The sequence below is a fragment of the Vulpes lagopus genome, chromosome 4, assembly GCF_018345385.1.
Source record: "Vulpes lagopus strain Blue_001 chromosome 4, ASM1834538v1, whole genome shotgun sequence".
In the NCBI taxonomy this organism is placed as follows: domain Eukaryota; kingdom Metazoa; phylum Chordata; class Mammalia; order Carnivora; family Canidae; genus Vulpes; species Vulpes lagopus.
In genome coordinates, this window is record NC_054827.1 from 148,315,584 (window position 1) to 148,339,359 (window position 23,776).

Below are 23,776 nucleotides of genomic sequence, written 5' to 3' on the forward strand. Positions count from 1 at the left end.
CAATTCTGATGATCAAGTATTCTACAGCCTGCATTCACTAAGAGTTGGTACCCATATGTCAGAACTCACCATAACTTGGTATATTTCCCTCAGAGTCATAGAAAAAGACAGCAGAGGTAAAGTGTCTCCTGCTATTAAGATGTCTACAGACCTTGTGAAACATGACTCTGATCTTCAGGTCTATACAATGGACAGTCCTAGGGAGTGATCTCATCAGGGCTTCCTGGAAAGTGAGCTTGATCAACTATTAATTGTCAAATATTTATGATGGGAATCTCATAGCAATTCCATAGAGTGATCTCCTTTCATTTTTATTATGTCTGCAGTTGACGGGGAAAGAATGAAGGTGGGGTTGGCAATGGGTGTTGAGTGAAGGTAGCGCTCAACACAGAGGCTGGTTCTGGCAGGATGAAAGCAAAGCTTCTTTTTTTTTAATAATTTTTTTTAATTTTTATTTATTTATGATAGTCACACAGAGAGAGAGAGGCAGAGACACAGGCAAAGGGAGAAGCAGGCTCCATGCATCGGGAGCCCGATGTGGGATTAGATCCCGGGTCTCCAGGATCGCGCCCTGGGCCAAAGACAGGTGCTAAACCGCTGCGCCACCCAGGGATCCCAAAAGCAAAGCTTCTAAATAAGCAGCTGACATGGTAACCTAAGCTTATTGAATGTAAACTAAACATTTCTAATTCAATCCAATTTTACTCAAGTTGAAATTATTGTTTTAAATTATAAAAACCAATATGGGTTGCTTTTTGGAAATTGAAAATAAGTAATACCAAAAAGAACAAACAAATCCACAGTTCTGTTATCTTCCAGAAAAGGCTGTATATTTGTTCTTTGCTTCCTTTTATTCTACGCACCTTTTTAACATATATCTTTACATCCTACTTTATTTTTAAAGATAAAATTCTAGGTATTTTATGTTTTTTATAGTCTTCATAAATATCATTTCTGTGGCTGTGTAATAGCTCATCAAGTGTAGAATATACCCAAGAGTTTCCCCATTGTGGGCATTTAAATTGTTCCAAGTATTTTTGGCATTATAAATAATACCTGGATGCATAATATTTCAGTAAAGATCTCTCCCCAGAAGCAAATATCCTGATCTCTAGATGTATTTTTTATTATCATTTCTCAATTATGTTGATCTATATTGAGAGTTTAATTTTTTTTTTATAATCCTGCAAGTATTGCAAGTTTACCATCCAAAGCGTTGCCAGTCTACACTGCTGTCAGTAGATTTCACTTCACACATGGAACTGAACTTTGACAGCATAAAAATGATTTATGATCATCAATAGCTTGATAAATAAAAAATGTGATCATATTTTAGTTGACATTCCTTTACGTAGTAAAGGTAACATTTTAATGTACTTTTTAGAGACAGCGTTCTTTTTTGAATTGTTTATCTCTCCGCTATGAGCTGGATTGTATGACCCCCAAATTCCTGTGTTGACCTCCTAATCTCAGGACGTGACTGTACTTGAAGATGGGTTTTTTAAAGAGATATTAAAGTAAAATGAGGTCCTATGGATGAATCTAATCCAATATGACTGCTGTACCTAAAAGGAGGTAGGAGGCCAACAACACAAAGACTAAGACACAAAGACGAGGGCATAGAGAGAAAGTGGCCATCTGAAAGCAGAGGAGAGAGAAACCAAACCTGCCAGCATTTTCTACCTTCTGTAACTGTGAGAAAATAAATACATTTCTCCTGCTTAAACCACTCAGTCTATAATTTGTTTTGGTGGCTCTAGCAAAAAAAAAAAAAAAAATACAACGTTCCTTGCCAATGCATTTATTAAGTCTTAGAGCTTTTCTTGGTAATTTGTACAAGCTTTTTTTTTTTTAATGTTAAACACTTATTTCTTTTCTCCATTTGTTACAAAATGATTATTTGCTTTTTTCATATTTATATTCTTAGCTGGCAACATGTATATATTTATTATTTTTCTAATGTTTTTCATTATTTCTTTTGTACTCCCCCCCACCCAGCACTTCAAAGCTTAGAAAGTCCTTCTCCCTTGAGAGATTGGACACACTGTCAGTTCTATTTTTTGTTAGTTTTTCTGTGGTTTGATGTTGACCTGTACAATATAACTATTCTCCATGGTTTGAGAAAGCAAACTCATGAAAGTAGGTGAATTTCAGATTTACAGAGCAAAGTTTGCATTAAGGTTTTTATGCCCTGACCAATATAAAATCATATTTATTTGCATTGACTAAGTTATTTTCAGTGGCTGTTACTTCATTGTGAAAACCTGCATTTTAAAAATGAAACAATAACCTCATTTTTAAAATCTTTACTTTTATTAATAAAATGGTTATAAAGTCCAAGAATCTAAAGGTAGAGAATAGCTTGAGCTCTCTGAAACTTATGCTAAATGTCTTTGAAATTCTATGGAATCTTATTGCAGTCGGAGGACATGTTGTCTTGCAAGATGAAAGAAACATTCCCCTCTGTTCTTCCCTGTTTTCACTTGTGGTTCTTGTGCTAAGAAAAAAATTCACATCTTCTTGTATGATCATTTTATCCAGAGTTTCTACTTTTTTATTTAAAGATTATTTAGAATTTATTTAGAAATGTTTCTCTTTTACAGCTCTCTGTTTATTTTATTTAGTTTTGCACTCAGGTCCATCAATAGGCGATCTCTAAAAGCCATCCTTTTTCATTCTTTGTTGGTAATGTTCATTGCAAAATATAAAACTGTCTTTACTTAAGAAACTATCTGACCATTCTGGAATTTCTCCTGAATTGAACCACCTTGTATCAGTACCAAATAGTAGAAAGTATCATCTGTAAGATTATTTTAAATAAAGATTTGAATGACCTTCTAACAAGTGCATTTTTTTTTCTTTTTTAAATGAGGTATATTTGACATGTAACATTATAGAAGTTTAAGGTGTACAATATATTAAAGCCTTAGCTAATACTTGGATCTAGTCATATAATTATCACTGCTTCTTGTATTAGGAGCAGTTAAGATCTAGTCTCTTAGCAAGTTTAATAGTTTGTTGTCTGTAATCACTGTACTATGTATTAGGTCTCTAGCACTTATTTATATATTTATCTGCTAGTTGTATGTACCCTTAAAGATATATATATATATATATATATATACATATATATATATATCACATATACATAAAGGTATATGTGTATGTACATTTTTTTGAAGCCCACACCAAAGTTTATTTTTTATTTTTTTAAAGATTTTATTTATTTATTCATAGAGACAGAAAGAGAGAGGCAGAGACACAGGCAGAGGGAGAAGCAGGCTCCATGCAGGGAGCCTGACATAGGACTCGATCCCGGGTCTCCAGGATCACACCCCAGGCTGCAGGTGGCACTAAACTGCTGCACCACTGGGGCTGCCCCACACCAAAGTTTTAATGTATTTATGCAGCAGTGGTATGCTAGGCCAGCTCAAAGCAGCTGGTGACGGTCAATCATTAAAATTATAGGAAATTTTTTGAGCCAGTTGGCAAGCATACCATTAGTAAATATCAAATTATACAGACTTATGGTTAAATAAATTAAATTAAAACCAAAGAAAGTAAACACTCAAAACTCGTCTTTTCCTAATTATTTTACTACATTTTACTACTAATCTGTGCTCTTGAGGCTATTTTCATCTACGATATCTATATGGTGAAAAAACTGTAAGTGGTGTTCTACTGCACATCTCTTCCAAAATTCTCCATTCAGTGACATCATGTTTGTAGTCTGACATCAGACATGATGGGAGAAATTAGATCAGAAAAATTGGTTGAGTGTGTGCTACAAATTTGTGTCCCTCTCACAGAGCTGGTTGTTAAATGTTAACAGCTTGCCATGTATATACCTAGGTAGGTAGGTACATAGATGTTTATGCACGTAGGCATGTTTTTGTGAGGGAGCAGAGGGCTTAACTGAAGCCAGAGAGGGAGAGCTAGCTCAAGAGATGAACAAAGGAAGTAAGAAGGCTTAAGTCTTAGCTGTCTGGCCTGAGGCAACTCCCTTCACTATTCTTATGTACATAATATTCTCATCTTTTTTAAAAAAAATTTCATCTATTGGTAGACACATGTTGTTTCCATATCTTGGCTATTGTGGGAGTAATGCTGCATTAAACATGGGAATGTGTATATCCGTTGGATAGTCTGTTTCCATTTCTTGGATATATACCCAGAAGTGGGATTGCTAGATCATAGGATAATTCCATTTTTAATTTTTTGAAGACCCTCCATACTATTTTCCTAGTGTTTGTACCAGTTTACAGTCCTACCAATAGTACACAATGTGTCCCTTTCCTCCACATCCTTCCCAATATTTATCTTTCCTTTCCTTTCAAAAAAATTTTAACAAAGTTTACTGATATACAGGCATATTGGTAAGGTTTATCCATTCGACAAATATTTACCGAGCACCCATTACATGCCAGGCACTATTCTGAAGTTTGAGGATTGCAGTCAGATTTTGAAAAGCATGGGGCGCTTGCATGGTGCATTTGGTTAAGTGTCTGACTCTTGGTTTCAGCTGATCTGGGAGTCATGAGACTGAGCCTCATATCAGGCTCCATGATCAGTGCAGAGTCCACTTGGGTTTTTCTCTCTCCCTCTCCCCTTTCCAGTCGTCCTGTTTTTCTCTCTCCCTCTCAAATAAATAAATAAATCTTTAGAAAAAGAATAAGAATTTATAGAGCATGGATAATGACCAATCAGAAAAGTTGCTGGCAGCTGTTCTGTAGCAGAGTTCTAGAAGTTCCTGGCTGAAGCTTTAGTTGCTGGATTGAGTTCCAAGGGAAGGCTCAGAGAAGTAGCTGTTTATTGAAGTGTTTCAATATTTTAGCACGTAGTATACCCATATCAGACTATAAACTTATCCCTGGTTTCATTGTTACCTTTTTCCCCAGTTTTTATTTTATTTTATTTTATTTTATTTTATTTTATTTTATTTTATTTTATTTTATTTTATTTTATTTTATTTTATTTTAGATTTTATTTAATTATTCATGAGAGACACACACACACAGAGGCAGAGACAGATGGAGGGAGAAGCAGGCTCCATGCAGGGAGCCCGATGCGGGACTTGATCCAGGGTCTCCAGGATCGCACCCTGGGCTGAAGGCAGGCGCCCAACCACTGAGCCACCCAGGGATCCACCCCCCCATTTTTATTTTAACTCCAGTTAGTTAACATACAGTATAATATTAGTTTCAGGTATACAATCTAATGATTCAATACTTTCCTACAACATCTAGGGCTCATCCCAACAAGTGAACTCCTTAATCGTCATCACCTATTTAGCCCACCCCCCACCAACCTCCCCTTTGATAACTATCATTGTTACCTTTAAGATCAATGAAAATGAATTAAACAGTTCTTCACCTCTGAGTATTAATGGGTAAATGTGGGAAGCCAGACAGGTATAGAAGGAAGTCATGGATGTCATAACTGAAGTAATTCTAGCAGAATCCCAAAGAAAGCAAAAGTCACTGCTATTTGAAAATGAAGGTTGGATCACAGTGAGAAAAGACTTTATGGGGGAGATGACCTTGCTAAGTTTTGGAAGATAAACAATTGTTTTTCAAGGCGTTGTAGGCAGAAGGGAGGATCAAGAGCCAAGACTAAGTCTTAATTTTGTAGACTGTACTCATGGGATTTATCATCAGCTTTAATGTGGACAGGTCTGAAAAAATCTTTCTTATAAAAGCCAGCCCCCTACTCTCATTGTTCGAGGTTACAGTAGTATCTCATTAACAGCAGTTAAGCTTGATTGTTGACTAAAAGAAGTCTTCTCCAATATTTGGTTTTCAAGAATGTTGTCATCTAGATTTTCTGCTCCCCAGGATTTATTTCTAGTATAGTTTCAGTCAAAACCAACTCCAGGGATAATCAAGCAAAGCATAAGCATAAGTAAGCATAAGCTTGTAACATCAATTCCCGTGACTGTGCCCCCTCACATTTTCAGCATTCCATTAACTCTGAATGAAGGGCATAATTTTTCATCAAGTTTGTTGCTGTAGCCAAGAAGAAGGTTGCTTTTTTTTTTTTTTTTCTCAGAATAACCTCTGTCTCTGCTCTCTTGTCATTTTGGTGGTAAAGTACAAATTTGACATTGCTGACTTTCTTAGAATGTTCAGTTGAATTATATTTTTTTAAGAAAGAGAGATGGAGAAAAAGAAAGTGTGCATGCCCCCCCTAAAAATGAAGTTGTGTCAAGAAATGTGGTTATTATTATTTTTTTTTGGTGGTTATTCTTAATATTACCATAGTAGACAAAATAATTGCTCCCAACAAAGAGGTTCACATAACTATACTTATGTAACCTTACATGGCAAAAAGCACTTTGAAACTGTGAGTAAGAATCCTGATTTAGGAATATTTACTGGGATTATTTGTATGGGCCTAATGTAATAACAAAAGCCCTTTAGGTGAAAGAGGAACACAAGACTATCAATGTCAAAGTGACATAGTCTGAGAAAGACTCTACCAGCCATTGTTGTTCTGAAGATTAAAAAGGACCATGAATCAAGGAATGAAAGGGACCTCTCCGAATCGAAAGAGACCAAGAAATGAATTATTTCCAAGAGCATTCGGGTAGAATGCAGCTCTCAAGCACTTTTTAAAAAAAGTTTTAAAATTTATTAAGTAATCTCTACCCCCAACATAAGGCTCAAACTCACAACCCTGAGATCAAGAGTCACATGCTCCACTGACTGAGCCAGCCTCAAACATTTTTATTTTATCCCAATGAGACCCTTTGTGGACTTCTGACATCTGAACTGTGATATAATAAATTGGGTTGTTTTATTGCCACCAAATCTGTGGTTATATTTTATAGTATCAAATAGGAAATTAATACAAGTACTTTTCATGTTAATTGGTAAATACTGATTATGTCTCTATAGTCCTAGTGTAGATCTTGCCCCCTACTTCAGCCCATGGTAATCATTTAGACTACAGAAACCATTTTAAATATTTTTTTATTATAAAAGAAAATATAAGCAGCAAGAAAAAGTCTCAAACAACCTAACTGTATCACTTCAAGGAACTAAGCAAAAGGAAAAAAAGAAAGCAAAGCCTAAAGCTAATAAAAGGAAGGAAATAACAAAGCTTGCAACAGAAATAAATGAAATAGAGACTACATAGAGAATAGATAAGATCAGTGAAACTAAGAGCTGGTTCTTTGGAAAGATAAAATTAACAAACCTATAACTCTACTCACGAAGAGAAAGATGGAGAGGATTCAAATAAAATCAGACATGAAAGAGATGTTGCAGCTAATACCACAGCAATGCAAAGGGCCATAAAAGACTAATATGAGCAATTATATGCAAGAAATTGGATACCCTAGAAAAAATGGATAGTTCCTTAAAACTCCTATAACCTTCCAAGATTGAATCATGCTATAACGAAAAACAATCCAATTACTCAGTTAGGAGTTTAATCAGTAATCAAACACCTCCCAACAATCAAAAGTCCAGGTCCAGACAGCTTTATGGTGATGACTACCAAACATTCAAAGAAGAATTAATACAAGTTCTTCTGAAACACTTCCACAAAATGGAAGAGGAGGGGACTCTTCCAAACTCCTTTTGTAAGGCCAGGACTACCCTGATGCTGAAACCAGGCCAGGACACCAAAGGAAAATTACAGGCCAACATCCCTGATGAACATAGAGGCAAAAATCCTTAACAAAATATTAGCAAACCAATTTCAACAATACATTAACAGGATCATGCGCCATGATCAAGTGGGATTTATTCCATGGATACCCGGGTGATTCAACATCTGCGAATCAGTCAATGATAATATACCACAAAATGATGTATAAAAATCATATGATCATCTCAAAAGAAAAAGAAAAAAAATCATTTGACAAAAATCCAACATCCATTTATGATAAAAATGCTCAACACAGTACCTGTAGAGGGAGAAGACTTCAACATTATAGAGACTATATCTGAAGAGCCCACAGCTAACATCATACTCAATGGTGAAAAGCTGAAAGCTTTTCTTCTAAGATTAGGAACAAGAAAAGAATGCCCCGTTTCACTATTTTTGTTCAACATAATGTTGGAAGCCCTAGCCAGAGCAATTAGTTAAGAAAAATAAAGGCATCTAAGTCAGTATAGACGTAAAACTGTCACTATTTGCAGATGACATGATATTATATATAGAAAGACTCCATCAAAAAAGTTAGGAATAATACAGTAAAGTTGCAGGATATACAACATCATTATATGCCAAAATCTGTCTGTACATTAATAACTTTCATTGAAAATAATTAATTACAATTACACCAAAAATTACCTAGGAATAAATTTAATCAAGCCGAAAACTTGTATTTTGAAAGCTGTAAGACATTAATGAAGTAAATTTATGAAGACACAAACAAGTGAAAATCAATTTCATTCTTGTAGACTGGAAGAATCAATATTGTTAAGATGCCCATACTGCCCAAAGTAATCTACAGATTCAGTACAATTCTTATCAAAATCCCAATAATATTTTTCAAGAAAATAAAGAAAATCCCTAAAATCTGTATGGAACCACACATACACACAGACAAAAATCCTGAATAGCAAAAGTAATCTTAAGGAAGAGCAACAAAGCTGGAGGCATCATGTACCTTTATCTCAAACTCTATTACAAAGCTGTATTAATTAAAAAGGTATGATATTGACCTTTAAAAACAGACACAATGATCAGTGGAACAGAATAGACAGCCCAGGAATAAATCCACACATGTGTGGTCAATTAATTCATGACAAAGAAACCAAGAATATACCCTGGGGAAAAGATAGTCTCCAATGATTGCTATTGGGAAAGCTGGACAGTCGCATGCTATTTCCTTAGTATTGTGGGTTATTGGACTTTGCAATACTGATTCATATTTAGATAACTCACAAGAGACTGAGGAAGATGAAGTAGAAAATACCAACTTCCTATTTTACAGTGAGAAATCTAGTCAGATGGATCAAGGTTTCCATCTGTAGAACGGCCCCTTAGGGAACCAAGTCATAATCATGTTTGGCAAACATGGAATCAGTCTAAACGGAATTAATTGCTAGTGTTTGATGCTCAGGGGCCGACCTGAGTGGTTGGAACATTCACCTGTAACAGGGGATGCTCCCTGTTTCCTAAGTGGGTCCTTAATCTCGGCACCCTCTTCTGTGAAGTGCTTGGTGGAACCCCAGAAACACGCTCCAACTTAGCACAACCCTGCTAAGAACTCTTTTTTTTTTAACATAATTTCTTTCATTAGGTACAATAATGCCATTTTAATATTGCCTCTCAATGTCTTATTCACAGAGAAGAGTTTTCTCTAAGATGCCTCTAAAATAGGAGTTCATTTTACATTTTCACTTTTAGAGGTTTGAAAGTGCTTTTCTTCTAACCATTAATCTGCACCTACCTCTGTTGTCTTCTCATGAAATATATTTAAAACTAAGACCACTGGTTGACAGTCTGAGTTCAGTCAAAGTTTCTGAAATTGTGTAGAAGGCAGTGATGAGGCTCAAGGTCCAAAGAATGCTGGACTCCTCTGGAGCTCACCGTTTTCAGATCTCATTTAGAACCATCCCACCCATCCCAGAGATGAAGGATTTGGCAGTAGGATGGAAGCAGGACATGCCCTGAATTTCTGAAATACTCAGTGTGTTCCCAGATGTTAGGTAGTTTCCTGTTGAGAACATTCATTTTGTTAGTTGTTTCCACCACTCAATTTGAGTGTCCAGCAGTCCTACTTCTCTCTCTTTCACTTGTCTGTTTTTTCTTTTTCTTTTTTTTTTTTGTTTTTTTGTTTTTGTTTTTGTTTTTTCATGTAGTGACTTATTCCATGGACACCTAGAGTATTGACCACCAGTGCTGGAGTCCTACTTACCTGAGATGCCCTGCTAGTGAATTAAAAGCACCTCTGTGAAAAAAGAGAAATAGAATTGAGATGGGAAATGTGAGTCAGTTTTACAAAATGATGCTACCATGCAAATAAGAAAGGATGTACTATTTATCTTTTAAACTACTGTCTTGATATATACCATGGGCTTATTTATTTTTCCATACTGTCTCTCTGGGTCACTGCCTCTCAAATTTTCTCTTTGGCAGTAGCCAACATATTTTCCAACTAAGCACCTCTTTGTTTCAGAACTATGAAAACGCTGGGCATATTTTCTTTTCATGACTATCTATAAACCTGCAACAGTGAAACTTGGGTTTAACAGCGAATTGCTGTTTAAATGTAGGTGGGAAGAAAAGATATGTAGCATTTATTAAGTACCTACTTTATATCAGATTCTCCACTCATCTTTTCCCATTCATTATTTTATATGATCTACAAGATATGTGATGTGATTAAAATTGATGTCATTTTCTTTCAGAGAAAATGGAAGCTTTGGAAAGGTAAATAATTTCCTAACGTACGTAAGTGATATCATCAAGATTTGAATGATTTAAAATCTTTTGATTTCATCTTTCATCAAATTTAAACCCAGTACAATTAAAGTTCCATTAAGGTCCTTTTTAGTATTTCATGATTGGACCTTCCATACTAGCCACTTTCTAGCATCTGTGATAGGGTTAAAAATTACTTGTGGAAAGAAAGAAGAAATTGATGGAAAATAGAGTGAGGGTAGATGGTAAGGGAGGAAGATAGTTCTATGAAAATATTGCTTTTCTTTAGGTAGCTCAAGCATCTCTTATATAGAATATAATGAATTTGCATACTTGCTTAGAGTATCTGTGTAAATATTTAATTACTGAAGAGCTTCACTATAGGTATATTTGTGTATATGAGTGTATGTATGTATGTATATAAATGTAGTGTATTTATGTATAATTGGATGACATAAAATACATATACATGTGTGTGATATCATATATATGTATATAAATTAGATGACATAAACTATGCCTGACTTTGCATGCACTTGAATAACCACTGTCAAACAAATTTTCAAATACTTAAGGCCACATATATACAGCCTTGTGTATATGTAGCTTTATGTACATAGAATTTTATGCTTGATGGCAGTTGCTTGAATGTATGCAATGTCATCCACATTTTTAAAATACTTTTGGGCTGGGCCCATATGCAGAGATTAGAACCATTTGCTTTAATGACTGAATGGATATGAAAGCAAATTAATTCAGAAATCCCTGCTTCCTTGTAGATACCATTGTTTTGGTTTTGCTATGAGTCAACCATTGGATACTTTTGTTGACCATTTTGTTTATTCACTTTTTTTCTTCTTTGTCATAATGCTAGTTAGATTTTAATGAGAGAAACTGAAAATTGGCTTTGAAATAAAGGATCTACTTCAAAGGAGCTATTCAAAATAACCAGGGAAATATTTTTTGGACACAACTATATTTTAACAAGTATAATTTTTTCCCATACTATAATGATGTGGATAGCATTGGGAGTTTTCTATGCAGATATAATTTGTTTATTTCATGAAACAATAGTTCTTTTATGACATAGAAATTCATTTGAAACAATTATAAGCTGTCATATATGTCTTTGGCAAAGCAAATTTTTCCATATAAATTTTCCTGATACTTCTTTGAAAGCAGTCATTTTGCAGCTTTTCTGTAAATAATTCTGCCTTAATTATTTTGAGAAAAATATAGATGAAGCAATTAAGAGGTGTAAGCTTGATAATTGTCCTTTTTAAAACATTGATTTAAGATGCAAGTCTTGAAGATAGCTTTTAGAGTTTATATTCTACTTTAAATACATTATACATTTTATCTATTTATATACATAAACATAATATATATTTAAAATGAATTTTAGAGCATTTTAAAATTTTGTTGCATCAAGAGAAAGTGAAAAAAATATATTGCAAAAGCATAAGAAGTAGTGTATGTGTGTATATATATATTTATATATATGTTTGTGTATATATATATATATATAATTTAAAGATTTTATTTATTCATGAGAGATACACAGGGAGAGGCAAAGACACAGGCAGAGGGAGAAGCAGGCTCCCTGAGGGGAGCCTGATGTGGGACTCAATCCTAGGACCCCAGGATCACAACCTGAGCCAAAGGCAGATGCTCAACCGTGGAGCCACCCAGGTGCCCTGAGGAATAGTATATTGATTAAGAACATATTTTTTTTTTTTGAGATAGAGTAAGAGTGAGAGGTAGGGGGCAGGGAAAGGGAGGGAGAGAATTTTTAAGCAGGCTCCATGTGCAGAGGACAATGTGGGACTCGATCTCACAATCCTGAGATCATGATATGAGCCAAAATCAAGAGTTGGATGCTTAACTGACTGAACCACCAAGGAGCTTTAGAATACATTTTTTTAAAATCAGTATGGTTGACATACAATATTACATTAGTTTCAGGTGTGGCATGTATTGACTCATCAACTCTATATGTTATGTTATGCTGACCACCTGTGTAGTGACCATCTGTCCCCATACAGCACTATTACAGTACCATAGACTACACTCCCTATACTGTACCTTTTACCCTTTGACTTATTCATTCCATTACTGGAAGCCTACATCTTCCACTCCCTTTCATTTTTTTTTCCCATCTTTGCCCACCTTTCCCCTTTGGCTGTCATAGGTCTGAATCTGCTTTTTGTTTCTTTATTTGCTATTTAGATCCCACATATAAATGAAGTTATATGGTATTTGTCTTTCTCTTTCTGACTTATTTCACTTGAGCATAATATCCTACAGGTCCATCCATATTGTCACCAATGGCAAGATCTTATCATTTTTATGGCTAAGTAATATTCCTCTGTGTGTGTGTGTATGTGTGTGTGCATGTAACACAATTTTTGATCCAGACTACCATGGTTTCAAACCCTTGATCTTCCACTTACTAATGATATTTTCTTTGACAAATTACGTAACTACTTTTATTTCTTTATTAAGTCTCTAAGATACTAAGAGAATGCACATTTGAATAAGTGAGTCTCCCCATTGGTAATTACATTTCTACACAATATCTATTCATAATAACCAAGATGTGGAAACAACCTAAATGTCCATTGATGGATAAATGGAATAAAATGGGATGTATACCTAAAGTGAATTACCATGAAGCTTTGTAAAAAAAAATAAACATGTATCATGTGACAAAAAAATATAGCATGTATCATGTGACAACATGAATGAACTTGGAGGTCTTTGACTCTGATTTTAATTAAGACTGCATCTTTATTGATTCTCTTCCAGGAAGCTCTCCCTGACCATGACTAGGTGGGGACCTGGGTTAGATGTTCTCAGCAGTATGCTGGTACATGCTTAACAATTGGTTGTCTATGGAAAATAAAAACAAAAGCAAAAATGAAAACACACAAAAAATATCCAAACAACTCGGTTTGGTAGCATTTGTTGGATTTCCTTGTATAAATACTTTCCTCATGGCAAAGTTCAAGTTACCAACATGATGCCACTGAACAAAGTTGGTCATAGATGCACAGTAGCATACCGTCATATGGTGTTTCCACATACACATATTGTATGTGCAATAGAACTGAATGACCTCAAGGGCATAGATAATAGTGAAATGTAATAAAATCATTAGGAAGTGATGGAGCTTAAGATATTTATAACCTTGGTATTAAACCCAATTTACCTAATTGAAACTTTGTCTAACTTAATTTTTAATAATGGCTATATTCAATGACGAGCTTACAAAATTCCCTGGCTTAGCAGTTGGCTCTATAGGCTGGCTCCCATGCCTGCCCCCGCCAGTACCACCTTCTTCTCTGTGCTCCCACAACACTCTGTACTTGTTCCTATTATAGCTCTTATCAGACTTTATTTTAATTATTCATATACCCTTCTTTCTTCCCTACTGGACAATGAGCTCCTCAAGGAAAAGAGCATTGTCTCACTGCTGAATTCTTTAGTGCTTAACATGGTGCAAAGAGCACAGAAGCAACTGCGCAAATGTCATTTGAGATGATGGATTAATGAAAATGTATTTTTTTGTTTTCATGAAATAAGAAAATAAGTGGTTTTTCTTCCCTCAAATCCTTATTTGCAGGGCCCATGTCATCCCATTTCATTATGGAAGAGCCACTCCACACAATTGCTCTTATGTCAAACTCTCCCTATCTACAAATACTCAGCAGTTTAAAAAAATATTTTATACGGCCTGGCTTTGTTCCTGGGGTTAATACCCATTTCTCTAGAAAACATCTCAACAGAAGTGTGTATTCACGACCTAGACTGTCCATTAGAAAATACTATTGTTCATTTGTAGTTTCATCATTAGATTTTATTCTTTGGTGACTATTCTGAATAGAACCATTTCTAAAATGTTTTGTCTCTCATATGAGGTAAGTTATTAAGGACAGCAGTTGTGTCTTATACTTTATTCATATACCTCTTACCTTACGTACTACTGGTCCTATCATAGTGACTTAGAACATCTAAGATTTGACTGGTTTGCTTCCCCCCCCAAAACAAAACCCAGGTATAATAAATCCAAGATTATTTTCTAAAGCCTCCTATGTATTTTTAAAAATATTTTCCACTTTAATGAGTTAGCTGGGTCTGTATTATTGGAGTGTCACTGCATTCTACTTTAAAATTAGTAGGTGAAAATTGCATTGTATTGTGGGTTTCTTTTTTAACCTTAATTAAAACCCTGTCTTGACACTGACTTAAAAGTTGTCTTCCTAATGTACATTCAGCTGAAATAGCACTTGAAGGACAACAGACTGGTCCTGAGTGTGCTGTGTGACAAATTGCAGGTACTTGGTATAGCTAGCTTATTAGAATCCTTATCTAAATTGTTTACATGTCAGGTTTCTTTGGTAGCCCAGAATAATTTGGATAAATGAGACTCCCCATTGGTAATTACATTTCCTTAACAACATTTTGGTGAATGTACATAAAAGGTAATAATAGCTTCCACCAGCATGCTGTCCTGCAGCATGTCACGGCTCCAGATTCTGATAGTGTCTGACACTTATTACTTAAGTCATATATTTCTAAAAGCAGAGGCCTCTGCAAGGTCTTTTCCCAAATGATACTGTCTCAAGCTGTAGTCGAAAATCCGATTATGTCTGCAACTTTGCATGGATGTCATACACATTTATGGGAAAGCCCAAATGTCCTGAATCAGGAATTATCATGTGGGAGAATATGATATCAAATCTCTACAAAGTGCATAGGGGACTTTTTCCACCTTTCTGCTCCTCTCAAGGTACTGTTAAATCCTACCCTACCCACCCCCGCCCCATGAGAGTTGTCTATCTTCACCTCTCCTGACTGAAAGTTTCTGTGCTCCTTGCTATTGAAATTCATGGTTATTCTTTTTTTTCTTTTTTAAAAATTTTATTTATTTATTCATGAGAGACACGCAGAGAGAGAGACAGAGACACAGGCCGAGGGAGAAGCAGGCTCCTTATGGGGAGCCCATTGGGTGACTCGATCCCAGGACCCCAGGATCCCAGCCTAAGCTGAAGGCAGATGCTCAACCACTGAGCCACCCAGGTGCCCCAAATCCATGGTTATTCATGAGCAAGTATTGTCTTAGGTACTCAATGACAAGGGAATGCCAAAAACATTATTCCATTGCTTCTTTTATCAAAAGAGTAAGTGTAAAATTCATCGATTTGTCATTTGTACTAGTTATTCTCCATGAACATGTATTGGTTTCAGATTCCTACCAGGGAGGATTCAGCTATGGTGTAGATGAAAATGTCTGTGTCTCCATTGATGCCCCACCAAACACTGTTTTTGTGTCATGGTATGTGTGTGCAGTGGGGGTGGTAATCTATAAGAACACAATCTTATGGAATTCCACATGTAATTTATTTTCTTTTCAAATTTCACATATTTGTAATTTCACATACTTTAGACCTCCTCCAGTAAAAGGTGTGTGTGTGTGTGTGTGTGTGTGTGTGTGTGTGTGTGTTTACTCAGTCCACTGTTTCCCACATGAAGTTCACTGTGCATATCAATCAAGGTACACTCAGGAGGCAGAAACCCTACAGCAATTCAAACTAGGGAATTTTAGCGTAAAGAATGATTTATTGGGACACTTGGGTGGCTTAGTTGGTTAAGCATCTGACTCTTGATCACAGCTCAGGTCTTGGTATCAGGGTTGTGGAGTCAAGCTGCATGTTGCTGGGCATGGAGCCTACTTTAAAAAAAAAGAAAGAAAAATTATTTATTATAACAAGATTGAAATAAAAATTGGACTGACTTATAAAAAAATAGAGAACTGCCAAGAATATGGACTTTGCAGATATGAGAAGCTGCCATTGCCCCAGAGATGAGAGTGCCCAGGGAATGCCTCACCCTCCCTCTCAGCGTGGAGATCCAACTCTCATTGGAGAGGGCACAACTGTTGAAAGTTAAGCACTTCTGATTAAAACATGTTATCTTTATTTCTTTCAAATATTTATTTTAAAGAGAGAAAACATGAGCAGGGTGGGGAGCAGCAGAGGGAGAGGGAGAAGCAGACTCTCTGCTGAGCAGGGAACTCAATGTAGGGTTCAACCCTAGGACTCTGGGATCATGACCTGAGTCAAAAGCAGACGCTTCATTCACTGAGCCACCCAGGTGCCCCACAAATGTGTTATCTTTAATATCAACATACTTTTAGTATTTGGGAGTAAGTGGAATTGTATAGGAATAGAATAGGAATAAAAAAGCAGTATTTCGAAACCTTTTTGTTCCTATTTCTTTTCTCCCATGTGGTGTCCTAGGATTCGGAGCCTGAGTCTGAGCAGACACCAGTGCACAGGCTATCACTTTCAAGCCTCGTGCCCCCCTCCCTTGCTCCACCTTGAGAGGTGACTACATTCGAGGAATCATTGCTGAGGCAGGAGCTCAAGGGCCTGGATCAGTGCTGGTGGGAAAGGAGTTGAGAGGAGGCAGGAGCGTTTCTGGAGGCATCAGCTCTGGTGGGTCTCCCCTGGCTGGGTGGACGCTGCTAAGTCTGTTTTCATTGCACCGCTGGGATAGACTCCTGCCCACTATTAAATAGCTAGCTTGCTTGGGCAGCGTTAGAGATCTTAGAGTTATTGTGACTGATGCATTAAAAAATATCAACCTTCAGAGTAGCCAGAAAGAACATAACAGGTGACAGCCAGTATTACTTCTCTTTCTCACTTCTCTGGAACCGAGTTTTGTGATTAAGGAAAGACAGACCAATCACTTTGTATGCTTTGAAATATACTCTCAGGTCTGGGGCTATTGTGTTGATAAGATTTTTTTTTTAAATTTTGTCTATCATATATCATTTCATCCTATAATGTGGAAAGGTCTGCAAGCATAATCTAGAAAAATGTATGAAAGGAACTGAGTTAAGGTAGAATAATTTTGCTAGTCAGTTTTCTAATAAATCTCATTTTCTGGTATATTACACCCATTTTACAAATTTTACAAAATGGTAAACCAAAGAAATGAGTGATCAGCTTATGCTATAACTAAGAACTAAGTCAAGATTCTATAATCAAGGATATTCAGTTAAATGTATGTGTATAAGGAATAATTGGAATAATTGGTGTATACATAAGAAGTAAGGACTACAATCAGCTCCTAATTTCAGAGTTTCGTATTGAATACCAGGGTCTGCCCTGCCTCTGAGGTGTACTGGCACAAACAGATTGGTTCTGTTTTTCTATGGAGATTCATATCTATCCAGAGAGATTTTCTGATCTTTTGAACACTTTTAGAGACTTCAAAAAAGAGCAGGTTCATTTTTCAACAGAATAAGATGATACTATTGTGATAGTATTGTGTAGATGATTGCATCATTAAATTAATCATGAGTTAGGACTTAGATACCAGAAGACCATGCAAGTGTTGCCAGCTAGAGACTTGTTCCTATAAAGGCCTAGCAGTACATATTTTTAGATTTTTAAAAAGGTTTTATTTATTCATGGGGGACACACAGAGAGAGGCAGAGGCACAAGCAGGGGGAGAAGCAGGCTCCCTGCGGGGAGCCCAATGTGGGACTCGATCCTGGGACCCCGGGATCATGACCTGAGCCAAAAGCAGAGATGCTCAACCACTGAGCCACCCAAGCACTTCCATTTTTAGATTTTGAATTATCAGTAGAATTTTAAGTTTCTTAGCTTTAGGATGTTGGGGTGAGGAGTGATAAAAAATGTCTTGTATCAAGAATAACAAGGAGATGAAAATGAGGATGGAATTTGTGGTGCAGTATTTTACGATATAGTCTTTGAACCTGCTACTTGTCTAAAATACGTGGTTAGCAATAAATTATTCCTCATATAAACACTTCACGTTCAACACTTCACTTTACCTCCTCCACCTCCACCCTCATCATCATGTCGAAAGTGTATTTCTGTATGTCTAAACATACTGACAAAGATCTGTATCCCTTCTACGTAGCCCTGTGTGTGTGCGTGAGTGTGTACTTGTACGCGTGCGCACATTTGTGCTTTCTCTCCACGTGAAGATGCTGGATTGCACTAGAAGGAGGATTTTTAACAATATTGTCTCATAGTGGAACAGCCTGTCTCATAAATAATGGGCTTGTCTCATTGGGAGGACTCAGTCGTGAGTTTGATGTCCATCATCAGGATAGATTCCCAGGCGGCGTAGGTGCAAGACCCATATGACCTATGTCATACTTTCCACTTATGAATTTGTGATTTTGAACAGATGCTTATTTCAGAGCAAATCAGAGTCAAAATAAAATTTCAGCTGAGTAGGTAACTAGGCAAAGTTCTTGGCAGTTCTGACTCTCTTACATCATCTTTGCCCAGAGGGTCATCCCCATGTTTTATTTAATATACTAGTTCTTGTGAAATTTCTTTTTCTTGAGGTATGTTACTATTTCTAAGCCTCATAACCTTCCTTGAAAAGACCCCAAGCACTGATAAATATCCTGTCTTGCTGTCACCTGTGTGGCTCAGTGTTTTACTCTAACCAGTTCCATAAGCTACTTATTCATATATATTCATTCATTCCTAAGTATGCATGGAATGTCAACCGGGCACCACCACTACTGCGTGGCCATAAAGTTAAGACTAACATGAAATTATTTCCTTCAAGGAGACCATAGTCGGAAAAATATTTTAAGTTGACAAGTTGTAATACGAAGTGGCAAATGTTGATGAGGAGTTAAGAAGCAGAAGAGGTTTGGGTTCAGGGTTTGGGACTTAGGGTTTATTTATTTATTTTTTAGATTGATTTATTTACTTGGGGGGCAAGGGACAGAATGTGAGAGAAAGAATTTTAAGCAGATTCACTACTGGAGGCAGAACCCAACATGGGGCTTAATCTTACAATCCTGAGATCAGGATCTGAGCCAAAGTCAGGAGTCGGATGCTTAACCGACTGAGATACCCCAGGACTTAGGTTGGCTCCTCCTTCCTCAATTTAGTAGCTAGGTGGTCTTCATCAAGCCACTTACTGTATCCGTTTCTAAATAATCTTATGCTCATATTATGGAATTTAATGTTTTTGACATCTACTTCCAATAAAAACAGAGTGACAGGGCCTAGATTTACCTCCTACCTGAAACAAATGAAACACAAGCAAACACATACAATAAATGTTTTCAAAACATTGGGCATCAGGCAGTGAAGGGCAGTGATCCTGCGAGGTGGGGAGCAAGCTAAGGCTGCTTCAGGCAGTTTTCTTGAAATGATGATGTTAATGAACTTTACATTGTGTCTGATTTATGGTTTTATAAGTTTTGTACATTAAATACTTTTCAAGCAATACTTTTATAATGTACCACATAGTGTGAATACGTGTTTATGTATTAACAGCATTTTGTAACAGATTCAAATGAAAGTAGGAAAGTATTAGTGTGTGAGGGATTTCATTTATTAATACAACTCCTGCCATTTAAAATGATTTCTTGATTAAGATCAAAGTTTGCTAAGCCTTCTGATTTCCCTGTGAACTGCTAGGCAATTTTCAGTGGAATGAGCCATAGCTATACCTTTGCTTTAAAAACCGTTTCATTAATTACCTTCATTCACAGCACTGTTAATATTTATTTAATTCATTAATTAGAATCATCCATTTACTTATGTAAAGCTGCTCTTGTGGCTTTGTAGAACATAACAAAAGTCTTTACTCTTCATTAATATGAAAGAGGCATGGTGAAATTCTTGTCAAAAAAGTCTTACTTTTTGCCTATAAGAATTGCTTGTGGACTAATATGCTTCTAACAAATTATCTTCTCTAGATTAGCACTGGGACCAAAAGATTTACAGCCGCATCTCTTCCAAGTAATCTCTGGCATATTCCTTGTTACTTTTTAATTTAGGTTAAGCCTGGCAAATTAAATGTGAAAATGTCTCTAATAATGAAATTTAAAAAAAGATTGTGTGTCTATTAGGATGCCATTAGTTGAAAGTATGTGACCAGGCAAACGGCAGCCTGGACTGCAAATGGTTCCTATCCAGACGTAACTCTTCAATTCTTTATTTATTTTAAAAGTATTTTTTGAGGCCCTGCCACTGTACGAAGTGCCCAGCATGTAGCTCTCAGCATAAAGGTCAAAGTGTGTACACTCATGGATCATAGGTTCTAGAGGAGAGAGACAAACAGCAAACAAATAAATACAAGAGAGAGTGTGTGTGTGTGTTTGGTGTTATTTTTTTTTTTTTGAGCTTTTATATTTGAGTTTATTCTTCATTTAACTTTTAAAACACTACTATAGTTGAATATTAAAACAAAAACAATAGCAAGTAGTGAGCTATGATTATAGTCCTTCACTCATCCACTACTGCATATAAAATGCCAGCAGCAGTGTTATTCACCAGCCCCATTAAGAAGTCTGACACTGAACACCACCCCTAGGATGATGTTCATCATCCTCATATGCCTCCCCATTGTAATGGCGCCGTCTTTCCTGATTGGGATCAAAGTCCACAAGTTCTACCTGGTCCATTTCATCAGTCTCTTCTACTTCCTTCCTCTCAGGTAGGAGTTTTTCCAGCAAAGAAAGTTTATCAGGAGAGAGAAAGCCGTTCTCGGGGAAGTTTACCTTAAATTCGATGATTAGGCGACCCTTCTCATATGGTCTACGATAAATTGGCATGCCTTCATTTAACACACACTTGATATCCCCATGCTTGACAATCTGACCTGGATGAGAGGTGATGACGATGGTTCGGTTGTCAAGAGTAGATATTGGCTTTTGAAAGCCACACAGGGCTTCAACCAGCTGTATATCCATACACATGAAAAGATCTTCTCCTCGTCGAGTAAAAACAGCATGGTCCTTCTGATCTAAAACAATGATAATATCTCCTGGTTCAAGTCCTGGTTCTTGGTCTCCCTCACCATGGAATGTTATCTTCTGGCCATCTTTCATGCCTTTGTCAATATGCACTTCTAGAATCTTCTTCTCTCGAACTATCTTCCTTCCGTTGCAGCTTTTACATCTATCTTTAGGACTGATCCGTTCCCCATGGCCCTGGCACTCCATGCACACAGACTGAATTTGCTGAACCATTCCAGGTCCTATCTGATGAATTCTTATTTGCATTCCAGTACCTCGGCAATTGGGACAACATTCGACTGCTCCTTTCTTACCACCTCGGCCTTCACATTTATCGCAAATCACATTCTTTTGCAGAGCTAGTTTTCTTGTTGCGCCATTATATAGATCTTCTAAGGTTACTGAGAGCTGATGTACAACATTTTTACCTCTCTGTTCTCTCTGCATCCTGCCTCCTCCTCCAAAAAACATATCAAAGATGTCCATGGGGGAGCCAAAACCACCACCAGCTCCACCTTCTTTAATTGCCTGTTCTCCTCCTTTGTCATATAATTCCCTTTTCTTTGCATCAGAGAGCACTTCATAAGCTTGAGAAATCTGTTTAAACTTCTCTCCTTCATTTGGATTCTTATCAGGGTGGTACTTCAAGGCCAGTTTTCTGTAAGCCTTTTTCAGTTCCTCCTGGGTGGCATTGGGTTTGACCCCCAAAACATCATAGTAAGTGGTTTCTTTCACCATTTTCTACAGCCGGTGAGAGGACCGAAGCCGGTGTGGGGGAGCGGGAAGGAGCGCGTTGCTGGGCGCAGCTCGGGCAGCCGCCGCTCCTCCGCGTCTCACCGAGCGTTCTGGAAAGTTCTGTGTTTGGTGTTATATTGCAATAAAGCCATAGAGTAAAATAAAGCAGCAGAAGGGATAAGGAATATGCAGTGTCAGGAATTAAATTTTAATAGGATGGTCCAGGAAAGCCTCATTGAAAAGTTAACTCTTGAGCACAGATCTGGGGAGGGAGGTAAGGCAATGAGACCTACACATGTCCTTAAATAGAGATTCCAGGCAGACAGAGTGGAAAGGGCAATATCTTTGAGGCACACATGTTGGTTCTTATAAAGGAACATCAGGTCTATATGAACCAGAGGGAGCAGGGCTCAGTAGGGAGATGAGGCCAGAGAGAAATCAGGGAGACAGAGATATGGGTAGTTTCAGAATTTTACCCTGAATGGGATGGGAAGTCATTGGAGAAACTCGAGCAAAGGTGTGATGTGATCTGGACTTGTTATAAAATGATCACTCCAGCAGTTGGGTTAAGAATACACTGTAGGCATCAGGGGCACAGATACAGAGATGCCAGTTAAGAAGTAATAAGTCATGGCATCTTGAACCAAAGATGTGTGTGTGTGTGTGTGTGTGTGTGTGTGTGTGTGTGTGTGTATGCACGTGTGCCTGGGGGGTCAGTAGGAAGCTTTTTGATTTTGAACACTGAGCCAACATGATCCCTGAAGGGTTGGATGTGGGGTGGTTGGGGCAAGGTTTTGTTTTGTTTTAACCTGAGCACCTAGAAATATGATTTTGCCATTTTACGGAGACAGTAAAGCCTCTGTGTGGAAAAGCTTGGAGGCAAAGGGAGATTTGGAGTTTGTTTTTAGTTGCTTTTAAGATGTCAGTTACATCCAGGTAGCTATGTTAACGTATGAGTCTGAAGTTCAGGGAAGAGACTCAGGTTGGAGGTTTATATTTGAAAGTCATTGACATCAACTGGGAAAAGATTATGTGGAAAGTGAGTGTGGGACAGAGGAGAGGAGGTCTAGACTGAGACTTAAAAGACAAGAATCTGGGAAACTGAGAAGGGATGGCTACTGAGTAGGAGCAACACCAGACGAGTATAGGATCACAGACACCCAGTAAAGCGGTGTGAGGGGCCTGCCCAGCCTCTTCACTGGTTACACGCCATGCGACTTTCTGTAGTCTGCCATTCTGCAAAGCATGCTGAACAAAGGCAAATGACTACTTATTTTTAATATAGCCTGTGACTCATTTTATGTGCTCCAATAGTAGAAAGTATCGATTAACAACAAATTTGAGAAGTAAGTTAATAAGTTGGGAGCTAACCATGTTTGTTGCACTGTGGAGCACCAGATGTAATATATATATATATTCCTCCTTCCCTGGATTGATTCAGACTGTGGCTTGAGGGAATCAGCTTTTACTTCTAAATAATGAAAGAATGGATTTTCCCCAACCTTACAAAAGAGAATTGAGGATTTAGTAGCAGTATTCTAATGTATGATTGACACAAGTTAGGATTGAGTTTCTCACTGATTGAATAACTGTATATTTATTATCTGTTTTGTGTCAGGCACTGTGCTAGCCACTGTATGAAGAGTGGTGAATGGGATAATTTCTTAGCAAATGCTCAAGTTGAGGAAAGGACCATTTGAACAAGCAATCACAGTGTAGCATAAAAAAGGAACCTGTTTGCAAAACCATAGGGAATTCAGGGTGTTCATATTAGGGACATGGAATCTAATCATAGGGTCTAAGCAAAAAATTTCCAGAATCAGTACTCCCAATACTGGCACTTGGGACTAC

The 23,776-nt window shown here is 37.1% G+C and overlaps 2 protein-coding genes across 2 annotated transcripts in view; one reads left to right on the forward strand and one right to left on the reverse strand.

The window, feature by feature from the left end:
* KCNIP4 (potassium voltage-gated channel interacting protein 4) overlaps nucleotides 1-23,776 on the forward strand; it is a 1,126,626-nt gene that overhangs the window by 196,199 nt on the left and 906,651 nt on the right. The gene's annotated exons all lie outside the window — the stretch shown is intronic.
* Nucleotides 20,577-22,037, reverse strand: LOC121490134 (dnaJ homolog subfamily A member 1-like). The gene has a single exon (XM_041753798.1). It carries the CDS (start codon nucleotides 21,926-21,928, stop codon nucleotides 20,735-20,737), a length of 1,194 nt encoding a protein of 397 aa, XP_041609732.1. The 5' UTR covers nucleotides 21,929-22,037; the 3' UTR covers nucleotides 20,577-20,734.

What these genes read in the sequence shown, in the direction of transcription:
- LOC121490134 (XM_041753798.1), bottom strand. Translation starts at nt 21,928, where the DNA reads ATGGTGAAAGAAACCACTTACTATGATGTTTTGGGGGTCAAACCCAAT.